At 41.8% G+C, this 15,639-nt stretch overlaps 1 protein-coding gene across 1 annotated transcript in view; it reads left to right on the forward strand.

Moving 5' to 3' along the window:
• The window catches only part of LOC124622379 (protein white-like), a 247,111-nt gene that overhangs the window by 66,062 nt on the left and 165,410 nt on the right, over nt 1-15,639 (forward strand). Inside the window, exons 3-4 of the mRNA XM_047148067.1 lie at nt 2,530-2,759; nt 10,685-10,756. Of these exons, the coding sequence (XP_047004023.1) occupies nt 2,530-2,759; nt 10,685-10,756 (302 nt within the window). The remainder of the gene's footprint in view (nt 1-2,529; nt 2,760-10,684; nt 10,757-15,639) is intronic.

Consider the following 15,639-nt stretch of genomic DNA (forward strand, 5'->3'; position numbering starts at 1 on the left):
ACGGTTACCAAATAACCCTGTGACGAAACGCGCCGCTCTTCTTTGGATCTTCTGTATCTCCTCCGTCAACCCGATCTGGTACGGATCCCACACCGATGAGCAATACTCAAGTATAGGTCGAACGAGTGTTTTGTAAGCCACCTCCTTTGTTGATGGACTACATTTTCTAAGCACTCTCCCAATGAATCTCAACCTGGTACCCGCCTTACCAACAATTAATTTTATATGATCATTCCACTTCAAATCGTTCCGCACGCATACTCCCAGATATTTTACAGAAGTAACTGCTACCAGTGTTTGTTCCGCTATGATGTAATCATACAATAAAGGATCTTTCTTTCTATGTATTCGCAATACATTACATTTGTCTATGTTAAGGGTCAGTTGGCACTCCCTGCACGAAGTGCCTATCCGCTGCAGATCCTCCTGCATTTCGCTACAATTTTCTAATGCTGCAACTTCTCTGTATACTACAGCATCATCCGCGAAAAGCCGCATGGAACGTCTGACACTATGTACTAGGTCATTTACATATATTGTGTAAAGCAATGGTCCCATAACACTCCCCTGTGGCACGCCAGAGGTTACTTTAACGTTTGTAGACGTCTCTCCATTGATAACAACATGCTGTGTTCCGTTTGCTAAAAACTCTTCAATGCAGCCACAGAGCTGGTCTGATATTCCATAGGCTCTTACTTTATCAGGCGACAGTGCGGAACTGTATCGAACGCCTTCCGGAAGTCAAGGAAAATAGCATCTACCTGGGAGCCTGTATCTAATATTTTCTGTGCCTCATGAACAAATTAGGCGAGTTGGGTCTCACACGATCGCTGTTTCCGGAATCCATGTTGATTCCTACAGAGTAGATTCTGGGTTTCCAAAAACGACATGATACGCGAGCAAAAAACATGTTCTAAAATCCTACAACAGATCGACGTCAGAGATATAGGTCTATAGTTTTGCGCATCTGCTCGACGACGCTTCTTGAAGACTGGAACCTTCCGTTCCTCTAGAGCAGGGCCATCCAGAAATTCTGCACGCGTGCTGTGCTCTTGCACATGTGCAACTTCCGGGTCACAGCGTGCACGCCGCAGCCGTCAGCGTTCATGTAGTGCATGTTTCTACGCACAGATGTCGCTTCTCTGTTACACAAAGTGCGTAATCGACACCTCGTATGTATATCACAACCTGGGCTGTATCTGTAAGATCTGTTGCTTCATCGAGCGCAACAGAGAAAGCAACATAGTATTTAGCCTTATTTATTAGCTGCCTGTGCAGATCGCCGGCCATAGCACTGATACGTCTTGTCACTGTTTGTTTGGATAGACTGATTTCTTGAAACCTGCTAACGTTCGTGGGACACCCAAGTCCTGCAGCATCAATCAGACACCGTTTCACAAACTACTCTTCCAGAAAGGGTTTCCCAGATTGTGCAATTCTTAATGCGATTTTAAAACTTGCTCGCAGTGAAGATTTAGTGTGGTTGGCACTCTGGAAAATTGAAAACAGTACATTGTACAGCGTACAGTAAAACAGACATAAATGTAACACAAGAAACTAAGAATTCAAGAAGTGTCAGTTACTTTGACGTACAGTAAAATCGAGTTGATGTGTCTCACCCATTTTCTGAAGGACATTTAATTTTGCTTGCCGTTCTTCACTGTTGAGTACACTACACTCGTCTTTGTGATACGTATTGTAATGTCTTTCAATTGAAAACTTACGCTGGTCGCCTATTATTCGGCGGCACAGCAAACAGTGTGAGTTTTCACCGACGGCTACAAAAAAAGAATTGCAGTTCCCAGTCTTTTTTAAACGACTGAGAACATAGATCTCCCGTCCTTTGCTTTTTCACAGTACTTGCCATTTCTCAGTACTTCTCTGTTAAGGTTACGGTTACCAGGGGTAAACGAGACTGGGTATGTTGCGCTCTTGCTTGCACCACATTAACAGGGAAGTGAAGCCGCCGCCGTTCATTTAGGACACATGTCTAATGACAGATGTCGCTGTCGCTCGCTGTCGCACACGTGCGCACATGTGCAGCACTTCCGCACGTCTGCACACTGTGCAGCGTTTGGCCGGCCCTGCTATAGAGACTTGCGGTACACGGCTGTTAGAAGGGGGGGGGGGGGGCAAGTTCTTTCGCGTCAGGTCCAGTGGACTTTCCTCTGTTGAGTGATTCCAGTTGCTTTTCTATTCCTTGGACACTTATTTTGATGTCAGCCATTTTCGACAGGATTCAGTAATACAGAACTATGATCTTCATTTGTAGCTTTACGATAGTACGAAAATCTTTCATGTAAATAAAACTGCAGAATTGAAAACTATACCAAACATTTTGTCCAAAAATGAGAGATTTATAGAGACTAGCACGCCCAGGCGTTTCTGCCTGCAACAGACCTGACGTTGGCCGTGCCTGGCTGACGTGACGTCACCAACAAGCCCCGAGGCCTTCCTCTGAGTCGGTGTCGACCCCACCCGCCCGACAGTCTGACAGACTGCGAGCGCGCTGTCGGCTGGCTGTTGCAGTGAGCGGCCAGGCGCTGCCCGGGGAGCTGCTGGCCGTGCTGGGCGCCAGCGGCGCCGGCAAGACCTCGCTGCTGCAGGCGCTCACCTTCCGCGCCGCCCTCCACTCGGGGGAGCGCCTGCTCGACGGCCGGCCCGCCGACGCCGCCCACCTCGCCGCCCACGCCGCCTACGTCGCCCAGCAGAACTACTTCGTGGGCGCCCTCACCGTCCGCGAACACCTCATCTTCCACGTGAGTCGCAGCCCACCCCCCCATGTCTACGTCTACATTGACGGAAAAAAAAATCGCAACACCAAAAAATAATTAATGCAGAGGAGTGAAGTTTCGTGAATACATTTGCCCAGGTAATATATTTAAGTGATTAACGTTGCAGTAACACAGGTTAAAGTAAGTGCGAGATAAGCCACTGCAAATGTAAAATGCTGGTATATTAATAACCGGTGTAACCGGCAGAACGTCGAATGCAAGCATCCTGTACGATGGAGTTTGTGTAGGTTCTTTAAATGGCCTACACATACAAATAAATATTCGCGCCGTCTCCGTACGTCAAAGATATTGTAGGGCTGTATCATTATATCTGGTTTGTGATGTATTGCTCTTTATCCATGAGTACTGTTACATCTCCCTTGTCTGCTCTTGTTATTAATATGTTATTGTTTGTTAACTTTTGTTTTAACCTTTTCATAGTGGCTGCTTCTGTTTGGTTGCTCTCATTGTGTGTCTGCTGTGTTTGTTTCATTATGCCTTTTATTTCTTCTTTTACTAGTTCTCCTGTCAGTCCTATGTTAATTTCACAATTATTTTGTTCACACAAACCAAGGAATACATAAACACCAATGCCATACAAAAACTGGTCAGATCCAACTACACGATTCCAGGCAAACGTGAAACGAACATTGAAAAACATTGAACACACACTCACAGACAAACTGAAATACTACAGAACACAGAAAAACCCACAAGTACCAACACTCCGCAGTCAACCGAAAGTACATAAAGACGGAATACCAATGAGAGTTGTTATCAACTTCAAGAAAGCCCCAACATACCACATAGCCAAACACCTCCAAAAGTTACTTACAAAACACTATAAAGTAAAAAACAACGGAACAGTGATAAAAACAGGAAACCTAACAGAAAAGATACAGAACATACAGGTACCACACACAGCATCACTGATTTCATTCGATATAGAAAATATGTATACCTCCATCCCTATCACAGAAACAATAGAAATCATAGAACAAAATCTCTCATCCCACAGCAACCTCACCACAGATGCAATAAAAGAAATAACAGGTATGCTCAGACTGACAACTGAACAAAACTACTTTCAGTTTGAGGATGAATATTATCTACAAAGTGATGGACTGCCAATGGGATCACCAATATCAGGAACACTAGCAAACATTTTCATCAGTCACCTAGAAAATCAGATATTTGAAAAGATAACCACTAATGAAAGTTTCAAAATCATATATTGGTACAGATACGTGGATGACATTATTTGTCTGGTAGATAAGCCAAGTGAAAAAATAGATGAACTCCATTCAGATAGAAACAAAGCTCATCAAAACATAAAATTCACACTTGAAAAAGAAGAAGAAAATCAAATAAATTTTCTTGACATTACAATAAAAAAAGAAAATGGCAAATATGCATTTAACATCTTTAGAAAACCAACAGCCACAGACACAATAATACATTCCACATCCAACCACCCCCACTTGCAGCACTAAGACACATGTTACATAGATTAAACAGAATCCCACTCAGCAAGAGAAACTATGAACAAGAAATGAGTACAATCATACAAATAGCTAGGAACAACCGGTATGACACACATGTGGTACACAGGCTCAATCAAAAAATAAAAACACTAACACAACATTTCCAGAATACAAGAGAACTCACAAGCTGAAAACTTACAAACACACTCAACAACACACACAATGACAACACCTCACAGAAAAGAACCAGATGGTACACCATGACCTACACACATAAACTGACACACAGAGTTGCAAACATCGTAAAGAGACAGGGTTTCAAAATAACATATAAGCCTGGGCAAACCCTCCAATCACACCTAAGCCAGCCAGCTACCAACAGGGTCAAATTCCAACAATCAGGAATATATAAACTTGAATGTCAAAGTTGTGATGCAGTGTACATAGGCATGACATGCAGTAATTTTGAAACACGATACAAAGAACATATCAGATGTTGGAAGTATGAAACAAACCATTCCACATTTACAGAGCATTTAAAACACCATAACCATCATCCTACAAACATGGAACAAGAAATGAAAATAATGAGAATAAGCAACCATGACAAACATCTTATACAAACGCAAGAAAACTTCCACATCCAGAAAGTCATAGCAGAAAACAAACATGTGATAAATGAACAAACACACTTCAGCACAGGCTCCCTACTACACTTAACAAAGGAAATGATAACATAAAGCAAAAAAACTCTTCCCCCTTCACCATCTGGACACAAACACACACACACACACACACACACACACACACACACACACACACACACACACACACACACAGCCCACAAAAAAAATTATACCACACCAAAATACAAATATGTACACATATACACACAGCACAAAAAATTATATCACACCAAAACACACACACGCACACACACACACACACACACACACACACACACACACACACAATGCATACACGAACAGATCACAGATACTTCAATAATTAGACTCGAAAGTTTGGCAATAACATTCGATCTTTGGCAAAAACATTTGACAGTCGGCAACAGAAACCAAAACAGTGCATTGGAACAAGCGTTCAGTTCATAGTGCTGTGGAATGTGCGAAAAAACCGCATATTGTCATGCGTAAGAAGAAGAACAACATCAAACATGCAACAGGAGCGTAATATCTAAGAAATTGTCCACGCAATTTATAAGTACAGTTCAAAACATTACTACTTAATAGGAAATACCAACCACCAGAACTGTTTATAACCTATAGGCACAGTGACAAAAATGTAAATTAAATAGCAAACATATGTACATATTCCAGGCTACTGACGATGCCTTGCAGAAAATAAAGGCGAAACGCGTATGGCACTAAAATTGTGTTTTATTCAGTTGCTGTCAGACTGTCTATAAGTAAAAGTTATCAATATACCGTAATATTACACACAACTGAGGTAGACAGGACTACAATAGTTGAAGGTGTCAATACGAGATTAACATTTGTTTAATGCATGCCATCGCACGTTTCTGGGAAATTTGTGATGCAACTTCCCGGTAATTGATGTATACACCTCTCTCCCCAACCAGTATAAGTTCCATGCCGTTGCACTTGAACGGTCAATACAGGGACGGTTGACGCTGTTTGTGAATGACGCTCGAGTTGTCAGATGACGTCTCAGATGTGCTCGACTGGAGCCAGATCTGGTGATACAGCAGACCAAGACAACATGTCGACACTCTGCACAGCATGTTGGGCTGCAACAGCGGTATGTGGGCGAGCGTTATCCTGTTGAAAACCACCTCCTCAAATGCTGTTCATGAAATCCAGCACAACAATTCGGATCGCCAGTTGGGCGTGCAAATTTGCCGTTAGGATGAGTGGAATAACCATGAGAGTGCTCTTGCTGTCATACGAAATTGCACCCCAGACCGTAAATCCAGGTGTAGGTCCAGAGTGTCTACCACACTGACACATTGGTTGCAGGCCCTCAACTGGCCTACTAGTAACCACCGCAAGGCCGTAACTGGCACCGAGGCAGACCCAGCTTTCATTAGAAAACACAACAGACTTCCACCCTGCTCTCCAATGAGCTCTTGCTTGACACCACTGAAGTCACAAATGGCGCTGGATTGCGGTCAGTGGAGTACACGCTACAGCGTGTCTGTCACGTAGCTATTCTTGAAGTAACTGATTTGTAACAGTTCGTTGTGCCACTGAGATGCCAACTGTTGCTCAAAGTGCTGCTGCAGTTGCAGTACGATGAGTCACAGCCATACGTCGGACACGATGATTTTCTCTCTCTGTACTGCCACGTGACCGTCGGGAGCTTAGTCTTCTTGCGATTGTACATTATCGTGACCAGTGCTCCCAGCAGTGGCTACATTCCTGCCAAGTCTTTCTGCAGTATCGCAGAAGGGGCATCCAGATTCTCGTAGCCCCTATTACACGACCTCATTCAAACGCAATGACGTGCTGATGATAACGTCTTTGTCGCCTTCAAGGCGTTCTTCATTAACATCAACTCACTATATCCGTTGTCGAAGATAACTACCGCTCACGGCCGTTACAGCGTGTATTGAAAACAAATGTGGTTTGCATTCTCATAGTGGCGCTATTAACACCGCTCTTGTGCGGTTGGCTCGAAATTTGAATGGACATCACCTTCAGAAACGCACCTACATGTAGAAACGCACCTACCAGTTTTTGTTTATTTCGCACGACTCCTTGGTTGTTGCGGCCGATACGTATACAGCTGTTTTATGTAGGGTGTTTCACAATTCATGTTCCACACTTCTAGAGGTTTGCTTGTAACATGCCCCAGTACAACTTTTTGTAATACTGCATGTATGAATTGTGAGTGTATTGTGTGACGATGAGGGAAGGGAGAACGTAAAAGCCAGTGCTGGCACATAGCCTACTCCTCGCGAGTAGTACCAAGGGGACGCCAAGCCTAATGTCCCCATCCGGAGGACGGATGTTCAAGTGTATGTGAAGTCTTATGGGACTTAACTGCTAAGGTCATCAGTCCCTAAGCTTACACACGACTTGAACCTAAATTATCCTAAGGACAAACACACGCACCCATGCCCGAGGGAGGACTCGAACCTCCGCCGGTACCAGCCGCACAGTGCGTGACTGCAGCGCCCTAGACCGCTCGGCTAATCCCGCGCGGACGGCGGACAGATCACCGTCAACAGTGTCGTATGCTCTACCCTCATGACAGACTGTGTACACGTTTGGTATTAAAAGCAGTACGTTGGCGCCAAATCTGGTACAAGGAATTTTATGGAAATAAATCTCCTCCCCTTCCCAGTCAGATGCAGTAAAATTTTTTCCACCAGCAGATTCAAACCAATTTACCCCCGGGTACAAGCGTGGGTTAGCGACATACACCATGGAGGCGGGTACTTCTAGAAGTTATACGGGGAAATTAGGTAGATAATGTTTTACATCGGAGCCCATGCCCAAAAACGTCATCCAACGACGCTAAAGAGCGTCAAAGTTACATTTTCCGGAACTTGTAAATCTGTATACAGACTGATCCCGTGGTGATGTTGCAAATTTTCTATTATGATGGAGAAGGTTACACACTGAAAAGCCACGGAAACGGGTACACCTGCCTAATATCGTGTAGGGCCCCTGCAAGCACGCAGAAGTCTCGCAACACGACGTGGCACAGACTCGATAATGTCTGCTGGACGGAACTGACACCATGACAATTGCAGGGATGTCCATAAATCTGTAAGAGTACGAGGGGGTCGAGATCTCTTCTGAACAGCAAAGAATTCCACATGTGCTCAATAATGTTCATGTCTGGGGAGTTTGGTCGTCAGCGGAAGTGTTTAAACTCAGAAGAGTGTTCCTGGAGCCACTCTGTAGCAGTTCTGCACGTCAGTGGTGTAGCAGTTTTGTCCTAGTCCTTGGGAAGGCACATTGGATATGAATAGATGCAGGTGATCAGACAGGATGCTTATGTACGTGTCACCTGTCTGAGTCGTATCTAGACGTATCAGGGGTCCCGTATCAGGTGCTCCATATCACTCCAACTGCACACGCCCCACGCCATTACAGAGATTCCACCTGCTTAAGCAGTCCCCTGCTGATATGCAGGCTCCATGGATTCATGAGGTTGTCTCCATATCCGTACACGTCCATTCTACCAGGCAACATGGTTCCAATCATCAACAGTCCAATGTCGGTGTTGACGGTCCCAGGGAAGGCGTACAGCTTTGTGACGTACAGTAATCAAGGGTACACGAGTGGGCTTTCTTTGAATGGTTGGCACTTGTTGACGGCCCGGCATTGAAATCCGCAGCAGTTTGCGGAAGGGTTGCACTTCTGTCACAATGAACGATTCTCTTCAGTCGTCATTGGTCCCGTTCTTGCACGATCTTTTTCCGGCCGCAGCGATGTCGGAGATTTGATGTGTTACCGGATTCTTGATATTCACGGTATACTCGTGAAATGGTCGTACGGAAGAATCCCCACTTCATCTCTACTTCGCAAATGCTGTGACCCATCGTCATGCGCCGACTATAACACCACGTTCAAACTCATTGATAACGTGCCACTGTAGCTACAGTAACCGACCTAACAACTGCGCCACACACTTATTGCCTTACACAGGCGTTTCCGACCCCAGTGCCGCCTTCTGCCTGTTTACATATCTCTGTATTTGAATGCGCATGCCTATACCAACCTCTATTGTGCTTCAATATATGTATCAGTTTGAGGTAAGGGTCTCTTTACCGGAAACGAACGAATTGCAAATTATACGCGAAACCCGTTCTGATACCTCTGACCGTGGAATACATATAGCGGTGCTACTGGTGCACTATGATTGTAGGATAGGCAACTTTCAGAGGTGGTAGTATGGACGAAAAGAAGAAAAGATGTCCTGCAGACTTGAGCTCTAGGCTGAAGAGCTATGAGCACGTGTTCAGTAGAGGAGTACTGTTTCACAGTATCGAAGATGAACGAGAGGCCATAGCTCCTCAGGGTATGCATTTTAGAGCCCATATTTAAGGACATTTTTTCTTGTTTTCCTCCATACTACCACCACTGAAAGTTGTCTATCCTACAGTCATAGTACCAACAGTACAGCTATATGTATTCCATTTCCAGACGTATCAGAACTGGTTTCGCGTATAACGTGCTATTCGTTTCCGGTACAGAGACCCTTACCTTAAAATGATACACTTCTCCTTCGCCATCACCATAGAAAGTGGGTAACGTCCTCACTGAAACACCATGTATATACATACGTTTAGAGACGCTGGCACCGACGACTTTAACGCTCTGTAGCGTCCTTAGATGACTTTTCCGAATATGGGTTCCTGTGTAAAACTTGATCTACTAAGTCCCCTCTACAACCTCTAGTAGGATGTAACATGAATTGTGGAACACCATGTACTTCTATATTCCTCAGTTCATACTGACCTGCAGGGATTTTCTCTACCTCGTGATGGCTGGGTATTGTGTGCTGTCCTTAGGTTAGTTAGGTTTAAGTAGTTCTAAGTTCTAGGGGACTTATGACCACAGCAGTTGAGTCCCATAGTGCTCAGAGCCATTTGAGCCATACTGACCTGAGGGTAATTGTAAGTAGACTTTGGCTGGAATCGGTGTCTATCTTCAAGCGTCTGTCAGTTCATGTGATTCATCTTCTCCTTGAATCTCTTCCATGAGCCAAACAAGCTTGTCTTCGACTGGCAAAATAGCTAATCATATATTCGTATTTTCAGAAACGTTTCTTATTGCCAGTCTGCATTATACATCCTCTCTGCCACTGTCAGTTATTTTGCTGCCAAAAAATTCATCTAATGCTTTTAGTGACGCATTTCCTAATCTAAGTCACAACATCCTGTCTCTATTAGACTACGTTCTATTTCCCTTGTTTTATTTTTTTTTACGTTCATATTAAAACCTCCTTCAGAAGACTCAGAAAATTTTCCGTTCAGTTGATCTTGCGAGCCTTATCTGTCCTTAAAATATCTACAATGACATCAGCAAACCTTAAAGTTTTTTTTCTTCTCCCTCTGCTTGAATGGGTTTTACAATTTCGCTTTCGCTTGCCTTGCACTTGGTCTTTATACAGACTGGGTAACACGACTGATTACAATGCTGTTTCGCTTGCTTCTCTATTACTACTTCCCTTTCACGTCTCTTTCCCGTGGAATAGAAATATCTAATTTCAGTTACGAGATTTCTCCGGTTTCATCTTTTTTGGAAGGAAGAAAAACGATAGCAATTACTACAACAATTTGATGTTTTATCTGTCACTGTAAATTATTTTATTTTCATTCTTGTAAGAAATATTTCTTCTCCTCTGCAAACTGCCTCCCTCGCCACGACGCCCCTTAGGGCGTCTTGTAGCCGAGTGTGTTAACCACACTTGTTTTTTTTTTCTTTGCAGGCATTACTGCGAATGGATCGCCACTTTCCCTATGATCTCAGGCTGAAGCGCGTAGAAGAACTCATATCAGAGGCAAGTAACATCGAAAATATTGCTAAAAACTGCTTTTCAGACAAAGAGTCTATGAGCTTTTAACACCTCACCTGTTGCAATGGGATGTTCTCCAGTTCCATATATATATATATATATATATATATATATATATATATATATATATATATATATATGTGTGTGTGTACTGTATATTTGACTGTTTGAGAGTTTGCTCATAGTTGTGGAAATTGTACTATACTGGATGTGAATTTGATCACTGTATGTACGTTGCAAATGTGCTTGAATGTCTAGAAATTTCTTTCCGTATACAAAAGTAGTTCATTTATTCTTTTATTACAGACCACTAGTTTCGACATATATACGTTTTTCTCTGCTGAGCGTACTACAAATTAAGAATCTTTTCAGGAGTCGCCCTTCGCTTTATCTGTAAAGCATCATCATTCGTAATTATGTGAACATTTTACAAACAAAATCTGTTATTAAATTTTGATACCCATAGTGTAAAAATCTTTTTTGCTTAGCAATAGTATGTTTTATAAACGTTTCTTTCGACATTTATTACTCCTTTTCACTTGTTCTGAAGAAAACTGATTATTTCTGTGTTTCTATCAGTGATTGTAGTCGAAAAGAAAGCATGATAGCTTTGTACAATCTGAAAAAAAAATTTAAAAAATGAAATTAATTACTGGATTTCGTTTTTTTGCTCTTCGCTTTACCTCGCAAAATTTAACACAAGTTCACTTCATACAAATTCTGCTACAGATGTTCTAGTTTTCGCTAAGTACTGTATTGTTGTGAATCCAATTGTTTTTTATATGTGTTGGTCATATTGCGAATCCAGTATCAGTAAGTTCATTTTTGTATCTGTGTGTGGGGAGGTGGGGGTGGTGAGCGGGGTGAGAAGGGGGGCATGGTATGAAGAGACGAATAGCCAGCTCTCTTCAAACGAGTTAAAAGAGTCAATTGATGCCGTAAGTAACGTATACAGAACATAGGGCATTTAAGCAAGAGCTTTGTATAGGAATCAAAATGTAAAACATCTCATGTGTGCAAAATGTCTAAAAAATGACCAGTGATGGTCCTTAGAAGTAAGGCGAGACCCGTCAGGCGAAAACCTTTGTTCACAGTACGCTTAAGACAGAAAAACCAAAGAAATAGTACTTGTTCTACAGCAGCTTCTTCTGAAGATGGGTATTCATATTATAGATTTCATTTTCAAAGCCTCACGATGGTATGTTTACTATAGTCAATAGGTAACTTCGAGTAGCTACAGATATAACACTGTTGGCAAACTATACAAATCATTCACTTTCACTGCATACTTTACGACGTGATTCAGCAACGTGTTCATAATAATGTGTAGGCTGTAAATAAATGCAGCCAATGTACAGGTTACAACAGTTTCAGGCGTCAGCATCACTTGCTGCTAGAAGTTTCTGAGTTTTAATCTTTGCTAACAATACTGGACATTCATTCTTACAACCATATCAATAACTGTAAATTAAAATATATTGTTGGAAACGAAAATGTGCAAAGATGGGGATACTCAGACATTTATCGAAAAGAGGAAAGTTTATAAAATTTTAATTTTTGATGTAACTGATTCGGTGAGTCAGAGAAAGTGACGTGTCTCAAGAACAAAATCTATCAGGAAGTATACAAAATGTGTGAAAGGTATCCACTTAATTTCTTCAACCAAAAATTATCTTCATTGCTAAACGGTAAATACATTTCAGTAGTTGAATGCGAAGTATCTCCATACTATTAATATCAATACCAATGCCAAGTTTTTGATTCAGAGATCTGAAACTATATACCTTCTCAAGTTTAAGGACAGACGTAGGGCAAAATGCATTCTTGTAGTTAAACATTTATATCTCCAAAAATATTACAGCTAGAATAGTACAACTTGAGACTACTACGCACAACATAATGCTTGACATTCTGTGCAACTTTTATTTGAAAATGCGGATGGACATACATTTATAAGGATTTGGATTTTTAATTATCATCGTTTTTATAATGTAGCTTCTCTCGTAAATTAATCAAACAATAAAACTGGAATTGCACAGTTTACATCTGCATAAGAGGCTAATAAAACGTATTGAATAGATTTTTGTATAAGGTCATAGATCCTTTGAAATTAATGGTTCAGTTTTTTGTTACCTGCGACTGCTCTATTTTTCTCAAATTGAGATGAAGAAATTTTCTAAAAAAAAACAAAAAAAACGGTGAAATGCTACACAAGATTATCCAGTAAGTAATTCTTAAGAGCTATGGCAAATTTCAGGTTGTTAACTTTCATAGCTCCTGAGAAAAAGTATGTTATAGCTCAAAAAAGTCAGCTTACGGCAATTCGCATTTAAAGATTTTATTTCAATTTTTGACAGTATAACCTTTATTCTCTTCCTGGTCTTCCAGGAATAGTCACTTCCCCTGCCTCCTTTGCCTAGCCAACTTTTGCATTTTTTCTTCTACTGCCTGAGATTTGCTTCATCGATGCTTCTGTGAATTTACCTGGATGGAAGCCTTGTCTCTACTGGCACTTAATCCTACCTACATTTCCACTACTGAACACTAGACACTGAACACTGGACAGGCATTACATTAAGCTATTCACAACAACTAAGGACACAAATACTGTTTTTGGACAACGCATCCATATAAGGTGGTTGTAGCTCTCATTCGGATTCTGTGTTTTCCCATGTACTCATTTTTTCAGAAGTTCAGGATCGGCTAGGTACCTGACTCGCACCCTTTCCCCTGCTGTGGCTAGAGGCACCTAACAGCTAGCTCCAGGTAGGCAGTTTTTTCCACCTCTTTGGCCGAAACCGTTGTCTGCACACCGGTGTGAAAAATGCTTGGGAGCAGCATTCTGTTCTTCGAGATGTTTATAGCACATACTGTTAAAACAAATCACGTTGTAAACAAAGGAACAAGCAAAGATAATCTTTCTCCCAGCCTTATAGACTCATCTGCAGTTAGTTTCAATTTTCTGAACGAAACTTTACCGCCCAAAAAATTTCTAGCTGGGATGGGGTGTCGATAACAGCCTAGAAGGATTGGGCGTGGCAGGCGCAGATGCCCAAACTAATTTTTTCAAAACATATTTCTAACCAGAATTCGATTATGAAACTTTGCGATGTTATCCTTAAATAACATAGCTCTACAAAACAAATTTTTTTTTTTCGTTGCCAGGGAAGTTTGAACGAAAATGGGATATTGTTATGATACTCATTCCGAGTATATTTGTACTTTTTCCAAATTGGCTCTGGTTTTTGACATATGGGTTATTTGTGGAAATGAGAGTTTCATGTGGATAATATCGACTGCAGGGTCCATATATGATGTAATGTATTTGCTACCTGTTTTTTAATTAGTGATATTGTACTATCTTTATTAAACAATTGTGCTCAGGGAGTGCATCTGTGTGGTTGAGGATTACATCATGCAAACATCACACTGTCAGCATGTGTTCAGTCCTGTTGTGCGGTGCGTGTGTTGAAGATATTGAGGGTTGTGCAGATTTGAATTCGGCGGTACTCGACATTCATTTGTTGGCCGAGGTAATCCCCGCAACAGCCGATAGGTAGCGTTCAGTGTAAACAAGAAAAATGGCGATGGTCGAAAGTCACACACATGTGCAGTGCAGCTTCAAGGAGATAGAACCTTTTCATCGTGACGTAGCAAATAAGAGGTGAGTATTCATTTAACACAAAACAATTAATGATGTTTATTGGATGTGATTGACATGCAAATACAAGAAAGTTCTGCATAATATGTAGTATTTGTGCAATTTTGTTTTAGGAAAACATGAGTTCTTCACGCCGTCTTTGCGTGAACCATCCAGGTGAGTTCTGCTACATTTGTGGTGAATACGTTCTTCAAAAGAACAGGAAGAATATCACTCCTTTTGTGAAGGAAGCGTATCTGGCATATTTCGGAATTAAACTTGGAGATCAAGACAAGGCGTGGGCACCCCATAAAGTTTGTAAATGCTGTGTGGAGTGCCTACGGCAGTGGACAAAACGAAAAAGGAAAAGCTTAAACTTCGGAGTGCCTATGGTATGGCGAAAGCAGAAGAACCATACAGATGATTGCTATTTTTGCATTGTTAATGTGAAAGGCTTTAATAGGTTCAAAAAACGAAAGTGGGAATATCCCGATTTGGAGTCAGCAAGAAGACCGGTGGTGCACAGCAACGATGTTCCTGTACCAACCTTCACAACATTACCCACGCTAACATCATCAGATGACGATGTGCATGGCGAGGAATGTACAAGTAGTGGTTCGGAATACGAAGGACGTGAGACACAACCCCAGCAGTTCGACTAGAAGGAGCTCAGTGACTTGATACGAGAACTCAATCTTTCAAAGGAAGCATCAGAACTCTTAGCATACAGGCTTAAGGAAAAGAACTGTCTTCATCCAAGTGTTAAAATAACAGCTTACCGGACGAGAGAAGAAAACCTTCTTCCATGCTTCAACCAAGAAGAGGTTATAGTGTATTGCAGCAATATACCTGGACTTTTACTTGAATTGGGGCTGCCGGAATATAGACCAGAAGACTGGCGTCTCTTCATAGACAGTTCCACTAAAAGTTTAAAATGTGTTCTCCTACACAATGGCAATCGTTACGCATCTATTCCAATTGCCCACTCAACAAAACTTTGTGAAGCATATGCTAACATCAAGATGGTTCTGCAGAAAATTCAGTATATGCAGCACCAGTGGTTGATTTGTGTTGATTTGAAAATGGTGAACTTCTTGCTTGGACAACAAAGTGGATACACAAAGCACCCATGTTTTATCTGCATGTGGGATAGTAGGGCAAAGCACGAACATTGGAAGCAGAAAACATGGCCTCCAAGGGAACATATGGCTGTTGGTGAAGCAAACAT

Source organism: Schistocerca americana, chromosome 7, assembly GCF_021461395.2.
Source record: "Schistocerca americana isolate TAMUIC-IGC-003095 chromosome 7, iqSchAmer2.1, whole genome shotgun sequence".
Lineage (NCBI taxonomy): Eukaryota > Metazoa > Arthropoda > Insecta > Orthoptera > Acrididae > Schistocerca > Schistocerca americana.